At 38.0% G+C, this 8,638-nt stretch overlaps 1 protein-coding gene across 1 annotated transcript in view; it reads left to right on the top strand.

Moving 5' to 3' along the window:
* Nucleotides 1–615: 615 nt before the first annotated feature.
* LOC131962755 (diacylglycerol kinase zeta-like) overlaps nt 616–8,638 on the top strand; it is a 112,305-nt gene continuing 104,282 nt past the window's right edge. The window contains exons 1-3 of the mRNA XM_059327810.1: nt 616–1,796; nt 6,178–6,286; nt 7,047–7,142. Of these exons, the coding sequence (XP_059183793.1) occupies nt 805–1,796; nt 6,178–6,286; nt 7,047–7,142 (1,197 nt within the window). The 5' untranslated portion in view covers nt 616–804. The remainder of the gene's footprint in view (nt 1,797–6,177; nt 6,287–7,046; nt 7,143–8,638) is intronic.

The following is an 8,638-nucleotide window of genomic DNA, read 5'->3' as shown; positions in this document are numbered from 1 at the left end:
AATTTGAATTATTTATATTTGAATTTGAATTGCTTAACTTGAATAATTGCGTTAAAAAACTGAATTTGGGTCACATAATTTGAAATAGAATTTATTAATTTGTAACCTTCGACCTTCGGCCAATCTCCGTTTTCTTTTGTAACATTTGTTGCCACCTGGTTGCCACTTGCCACGAAAGGGAAGAAGTAGTTAATCTGGCTTGACCATGGATTGGCCGAAGAGGCGCTATGGCAACCGGGTAGCAACAAATGTTACAAAAGAAAACGGAGGTGCTGGTTGGCCGAAGATGCGCTCTGCGTATCTGCGCTCGATTGCTCTGCCTCAACTACCCGGATGTTCGTCATAAAAAAATGAAATGAAATTGTTAGAACTGAATGTTCAGTTGCAAACTAATAAATTCAATTTCAAATTACAATACAGATTCTGTTTTTCAATCCAATGATTCAAGTTAAGCAATTCAAATATAAATAATTCAAATTCAGTTTCTGGTGGCCCATATTTCAGCCCATATAAGTCCCTGTGGATAATGGCATTCTCTTTTAAGTGCCAGCTGGATTAAGTGCTGTACATCTAAGGTTTACAGTGCATTTGTCCCTTCAGCATTTCTAAAGGAAGATTGAAAAGAAGAGGAGCTGGATTCAGTTAACATGGATACCATCTTCTGTTACAGTAAAACACCCTGTGAACTGCTATGTGTCCTTTGACCTTAAGCTTGGTATCAGAAGACACTGCTATGTTCTTCACAAGTTTATCCTATCACATCCCACATTTCATTTTTAATATTCCACTGCACTCCAAGACACCATGGATTTCTTCTTCCAACGCCATTTCCGCCGTCGCGCCAAAAGACAGAAGCACCCTGCTGCAGGACGCCAGCCTGGTCCTGCTCTCCAGACCAGTAAAGCCAGGAGACGCTCCAGTGTGGGCCTGCCCTCTGTAGCACTAGTCCAGTCCAGACGCTCCTCTGTTGGTTTACCTCCAGTCTGTTCTGAGCAGCGCAGGCGGCCCAGTGTTGGCCTGCTGGTGGCCAGCGGACAGAGGCGACAGTCCACTACAGAGGGTCTAACAAGTGAAGAAGAATGTGGAAGAGGAGCTGACAGAGCAGATGTATTCAAGAGAGGAAGAAGAGGAGTTCAGTACAAAGCTCACCATGCCCGCAGCCCAGCTGGTCCAGTCCCCTACGTACATCGAGGGATGGCCATGCGACATCGACGTCCTTCTAAAGTCAAATCTATTGAACCTCATTTACTCGGATCTTCTATGTTACTTGCGAGTTTAGTCCAGATGGGGAGAGGAGCGAGAGAGAAAGAAGAGGAAGAGGAGGAACTGTATTCCTGTTCCGAGTCAGATGCAGAGGAAGGGAGTGATGGCGAAGTGGAGAACAGAACTGGAGCAGCTCTGTTGCACTTAACCCAAGCTGTCACCATGGAGAACATCTCGCCCCGCCCCTTGCTCCGCCCTCCCCGCTGCCTGAGAAGAAACTCCTCCCACCTCCTCCCAGCAGATGCGGTGTATCAGAGCAGCGGTACAGCTTATGGAGTTTACGGTCACTATAATCGGAGAAGGTCCAGCCAAGTTCACTGGATGCTAAATAAACAGATCCAGACCTCCACAACCAGTCCCAGTTTGGGTCAGCAGGCCTCAGCAGGTCTGAGCTCTGAGTCCAGGGCTGATGAAACAAGTGTGACTTCTTCTGGCTCCGCACTCCATAAAAGCTGTTCTTCACCACTGGGGGGACCAGCGGGAACCACCATATACTATGACCCTTATCTGGATACATGGGAGAACTTCCTGTCGTATGTAACACACACAAAAACACACACACACACACACACACACACACACACACACACACACACACACACACTTGTATTGGTTTTGCATCTGTAGAGAAGTCTTCATACGATGCTTACACTAATTTGTTGCCTTCTACTGGTTATTGACTTACAGAGCACTGTCACCTAGGCCTGTCACGATAACACATTTTTTAGGATGATATATTTTCCCAGGAACTATCATGATAAATAATAGTATTGTGGAGTACATCCTTTTCACAGCAATTCATTTTTAAATCTCAAGAATATTAAATATTGGTATTGAAATGTGGAAAATAAATATTAAAACATCCTAGATAAAAAAAAAAAAACATAAATAAATAAACTATCAAAACAAATAAACTAGACTCTCTGGCTCTGTTAACAGAAATTGCACTGAGATAAATCTCATTATTATATATTATAGATAATATATAAACAGCTGTTTGTCAATTCCTACTGCCTGTCAAACATTTGCAGTATTACTGAAATAGCACGAAAAGTCAGTGTTATATTGTGTCCACTGTAAGAGATGCGTGGCTCCTTTAAGACAGTCAGTGCTAACAGGCTAACAGTTAGCTCTGTAGCACGTACAGTGTGTATGTGCTGCAGCAGCAGGTGTTCACTTAGCGACCTCCATTAGTTTACAACAAGCACCGGACACTCTGTGCACAGTTAGTGACGCCGTTTAATTTACGATCAGCGGAGGACACTTTGTGTACAGTTGGCATGCTGGTTTGTTTACAATAAGCGAAGGCCGCAGTTGTTGTGCTACCGCCCGGGTGCAGTAATGTACAGCCCACTGCTCCTTGCATGGTGTGTTCACTTGTGTGTAAAAAATGATGGTTTAAATGCAGAAGTTGGATTTCCCCATTAAAAAAGTAACCTTCTTTTTCTTCTTCTGCTGAGCTGAACAGTGAAATACGAAATGTTCCCACACCGGCTTTGGCACCAATTCCTTTTATTCCACCAAACTTTCTGGAGTTGTGCAGCCGTCGGGAAACTTGACTTCCAGTGAAATGTTGAAAATGTTGATGGCTTATGTAAACAACAATTATCGAGTCCACAAAAACTATCTTGTCCATTTTTATATATCGAACGATAAGTCGATATGTTGACTATCGTGACAGGTCTAGTGTCACCCTTCGATCTGAAGCATTTTGGCTGCCATGATTTTGATGTTTTTGGAGCAATAAGTGACCCTATTTGAACGAGAGGGGGTGCACAGTTATCAGTTAGCGGTATCCCACTGCAATTCCCAAGAAGTTAATTGGACGCGGATTGGTCAGCGAGGTGCCGTATGTTCTGCGTCAGAGTGTCGTGTCGCCGCATCAGGTCTTCTTGTCACCGTTTGGAAGAACCAAGCAAAGCGGAACTGTAGCATTTGTTAGAAGGTTTTATTTACCGTGATTAAACCTGCAAGAGACCTTGAGTAATTTTAATTTAACCCTAAAGTTAGTGTCACCAACCGATCAACATCCTTTACCATTTTCCCACCAATCCACACTAGATTAAACATAACATGAATTTCTCCACCACGCAGCAGGGAGTTAAACTGACACTCCCAGGTTTGATTTCCAACCTGAACTAAACAAGCAGTTGAGAAAACATTCCTCCATATGCCTTTAAATGTTAACAGCACAACCCTGACCAATCATGGTCTGCAGTGGGATCCATAAGAAGAACAAGCCTTTGAGAAACACTCAACAAAACATTTTTGACCAAAATGCTACTATTAACTCTAATGAAGTGAAAACACACCGCGAAAGGGTGAAAGTTCACTCAAAGCAGACAACAGCAACGTTGGCTAGCAAGCATCATTTTTATCGTTGATTTGACCTGAAATAGGACCATAATTTACAAAATAAACATCATGCTGCATTCAAGAACTGCTGAAACTATTTTAGACTATAAACTCATTATGAGTATGTTTACCAAGGTACTAAATCAAGTGAGAAGGAGGGTTATTTTCTCATAGACCTCTATACAACCTGACTTTTTTTGTTGTTACAAGCATTGGAGTGGGATCCTTGTTTGCTATTAAAAAGAATACAAGTTTAATACATTTCTGCGTTGGCTTTAGGGCCTGAGGGAAGTCACAGGGTGACAGTGACATTAAAGTGAAAAGTCATTTTTGTGCTCATATCTGTCGGAAAGAGAAATTTGATATGGATATTTCAATCCCTTGAGGAGGACTTTGTGTCATTGAATATCTTGAAAACTAATACCCAGATTTCTGTGAAATGTGTTGGGGATATTCATAGCCCGTATTATATTTGTATTGACCCTCAGACCCCTCCTTTAGTGTTGCTATCAGGAAAAAATGTCACAGTAAAACACAAGATATCTCATAATTTAAGAGGCAGATAAATAACCTTGGAGCTTCCTTTTTATTTAAAAAAAACAACAAACAAACAAACAAAAAAACCTTTAACACAGCTGTGACACTGTGGGATGCTGCAATGTGTTATCTATTCCATAGATAAAATTTAGGCTTAATACAGTCTAAAATATGTCAAAGTAGAGGATGTTCCACAGCATCACAGTATCACTTTTTGTGACTGCTGTGAAAACTGACTAAATATGAAAGCACAAGTGATACTTTAAATGGATGGGGGTGGGATACTTCTACATCGCGATATGGACCAAAAATCATATCCCGATACATTTATGCTGAATATCGATATGATATATATCTGATATTTTTAACGCAAAGTGAGAGCAAGTGTTCAGTCAAAGCTAAATGTGACATGTCAAGTAGTTTTATTGAAACCGTTTATTTAAGTGAACATTAATACTGTAATACAATAGCCTGTTGCCCCCACGACCTGGCCCCCGGATAAGCGGACGAGAATGGATGGATTAATACTGTATAACAACAGGAGTACCTTTTTAAAAAAAAAAAAAAAAAAAAAATCAAAGCTCCATAAAGTGCACGTTTAACTATAAAAATAACTTAAACAAAGCCGCAGCTTGCCTGGAGTAAGGATCATAGTGCAAATTTGAACTATATCGATATATTCAATATGGTCTAATTCCATATCGCATTAAAAAATATATCGATATATCGCCCAGCCCTACCATGAAACACTTCAATGCCACAGTTAAACTAAAGAAGCATCTTGTGTGAAAATTTACAAAGTGTAACATAGTATGCAACAAGCAAGCTATATTCTGAAGATGAAATGTGCCTTTTTCTAGATTACGACTTTATTTCAACACTCCATATTCTGTTTAGTAATCTCATGTAGTGTAAAAAAGACTGTTTGTTACTTTTATTCTTTTTTTGTTTTGGAAATAGTTTATTATGCCATCAATACAGTAAAATGCTGTTAAGATGTCTCTGTGAATTTACATCTAAGGTTTACAGTGTGCTACTTTACAACTTGTCTCCAAACACAATTGTTCCTTGTACACAACGTTTATTTTATTCCAAAATGTGGGCAGTTTATCTAAGCAGCCTGCTGCAGAGTTTCTATTCAGCCTGTCCATCACCTGCCTTAGAAAAGCTACTTTCTTTCAATTCACTTTCTGCCTCAGTCTTTTCATCTTCCCTAATTGCTGCTTCAGATGGATTGTTTAGATGTTTTAGATTCAGTGACAATTCTTTCTTTAGCCTGGCGTCTTAGTTGAATCATTGGAAAAGTTTATTCGGTGCTCACATGGAATGATAAAAATGGCACAAAACCCCCCCTAACCCAATAAAAATAACACTCTGCACTTGTTTGAATATACTTTCTTTGCATTTTCATAACCTGAGAGAAAACAGCAGCATCTAGACAGTAAGTCTGATGGTATAAGAGTTGAGTTATGACCATATCGATAACAGGAAGTTGCATTATTCTGCTATATGGACATATCCTCATCCCTGGTTTACACAACCCTACAACATTTTGCTTTAGTATTTGACATGATGGGTAATTTCTTATAATGGATGGATAACAAGTGATGCTGTTGTGTGACGTGACCTATTTTGTTGTATGTGTATATTTTTTGATTCGACATGTGCAGCACTGATGATAGGAAGGTCTCTGCACTGTCACGTGTACAGCTTTATTAGTTGAAATGCCAAATATTTGATATATTTCCCCAGCTGCATTTTATGCTTTTTTTAAGGCCAAACTAAAGGTTACCATTTTCTGGTTTTCATTATATTTTTATATATTTTTTTTTTAGTATATGACAATTTTCTCCCCTTTACTTTTTTTCCCATTAGTTTCTTTTAAGAATGAAAATTCATTTAAGACATGAATCATTAACATTTTAAAGTTATTTTTATTTGTTTTTACCTATTTGAGTTCTATTGTCAAGAAAAAAATCCAATATCAGGATAATTTGCAATGTTCTGTCTCTGTGTTTCCAGGAAAGCAATAGCTAAGTCTGGCCTGCACCATCTGCCCTGTGAGCCCAGTACATCATCCCTGAACAGGACCGACCCAGAATCAATTATCCGCAGCACTCTGGACTGGACTGTGAGTCTGCTTTGTTAAACTGATATCCAAAGAGCTCAGAGCAAAGACACACAAGTGTTTTTTTTTACCTTTACTTTGATTTCACACAGGATAACACTCGTTCTTCTGTTTAATTGCCATCATACTGAACATTTATTCCCGAATTTTAACTGTCAAGAGTTCTGAAATATGTTAGAAAGTTGATTTAAAGTTGAAAAAGAGCATAATATACCAGGATCTTTATACTGTATTGTACTTTTTTACTGGTTCTTACTGTATTTTAGAAATAGTGTATTACTAGAAATAAATTTGTAATAAATTACTGTATTCTTGTAACTTTACAACACAATACTGTTCCCCAGTAAATTACTGAATATTTACCGTACACTGTAAAACTCTTCAGTGTAAATTTACAGTAAATTCCTATAAACAATGCCATTCTGCTGTAATCACATATTTTTCCTCCAAGACTGCATTGCAATATACATTATGACACTGCATGGTAATGTTAGTCATGGTTCCACAAGGTTCTATACTTGGACCACTTTTATTCACATTATACATGCTTCCTTTAGGAAAAATGACCTCAAAATAATAGCATTCTCTTAAAGTGCTGTTCTCACAAATTGTTTTTCTCCCAGATTGCATAGCAATATATGGTATGATACTGTACGACATCAATACAGTAGAATACTGATCAGGTTTCACTGTAAATTTAAATCTAAGGTTTACAGGAAAAGATATTATCGTCACCAATGTCTCTGTGCGTTTGTCCATGTAGGAGTCGGCTCTGTACGGAGACCATATCTGGTTTGAGACAAACGTCTCTGGAGACTACTGTTATGTGGGAGAACAACACTGTATTGCCAGAGCACTGGTGAGTATCTCACTCTAATTACCCTCACCCTCTCTCCTCTGTCCATTTGTCTACACATTCATATACAGTAGTTTCAGCAAAGTGTGTTCATGTAAAGCGTTATATTTTTCTTCACTTTTTCAGACAGAATGTTTATATATCTGCATGCTGGCATCTCGCGTGTTTACACATCGGAATCTGCTAACATTTATCAGTCAAATATTTCCCTTCAGTATCTGCACCAACTGAAATACTGAAGCAGTCGTAAAAACACCTTGTTATTCCCAGGTGTTATTTGCATCTCATAGGCATTTTCCCAATGAAATAGGCTCAGCTGACATGTGAATACTGTACATGAGGGGAGATGGTAGAGATGCTTTCAGCTGATCTTTCACTGACTCCTGGTGTATGACCTTTGACCTCTTCCCAGTGGATGATGTGACACAGGAAGTTGATTTCGTTTTTTTCAGTGTCCATTCACTCTCTTGTCCGGGGCCCTCCCAGTTTCATTCATTTTTTTCATTTTGTTGGTAATATTTTGAAAATGCAGAAGAGCGTTGTAATACACAAACCAAGGCTATTATAGTTAAAGAATACTAACGAAATAACGAAAACTAGAAGTTTTTAAAAAAACAATAATTAACTGAAACTGTAATTTGTGGTTACAAAACTAACTAATATTATAGTGAAAATGTCCTTCGTTTTCGTCTTTGTCAACTTTTTTCATCCGTAAACCTTTTTGGTTGATATGAAATCTATTTCATCTATCTGGTTTTATGACTTAATAAACTTATTGGGGCTGAGATGGATCAGACAAAGGAAATAAAGGAAACATTTATTGTGATTTTTAAAAAAATCTGGCACCCAACAAATAACCCATTACAAAAAAACTAAAACTAAGCCTTTTTCAAAAAAGAAAAACTCATTAAAACTAACTGAATTTGAAAACAAAAAGTCACAATAAAATTCAAACTAAAACTAATGAAAAATCCAAAACTATTATAACCTTGACACAAACACTGGATAATCATCATAAGAATGAACAAGATATGAGGACAAAAGAGAATAAAAAGTGTTAAAAAAGCACAAGACAAAAATACAATTGCATCATGCAAGCACAGTGGGGAAAAAGGGATTCAATCTTCATCGTTAGACCTTGACAACACTTTCTACTGGAAATTATATGATTGTGTAAAATAACGCTAACTATAAATTTACAATAATTAACCGGTTAATTTACAAGTTTCTTACTGTATTTAAGAAATACAGTGCAATAGGGGTGTGCCATATCGCATCATTCACGATAATACTGTTTTTTTTTTTTTTTTTATGGGTAAAAAAAAATGCACATCATGATTTTGGCAACATTCGTACTTCTTGACGTAGTGGCGTAAGGGTTTCCATTAATGACCTAGACTGTAGCGACCCGCCAGAATCTCATGTGCTGCACTAACGTCACATTTCAAGCTACTGAAAGTATATCTATACTATTCATAATAAAGTTATTTTGAGTGTCA

Source organism: Centropristis striata, chromosome 24, assembly GCF_030273125.1.
Source record: "Centropristis striata isolate RG_2023a ecotype Rhode Island chromosome 24, C.striata_1.0, whole genome shotgun sequence".
Classification (NCBI taxonomy): domain Eukaryota; kingdom Metazoa; phylum Chordata; class Actinopteri; order Perciformes; family Serranidae; genus Centropristis; species Centropristis striata.
Note: the sequence above shows the minus strand (reverse complement) of the source record. Positions and strands in the feature narration are given on the sequence as shown.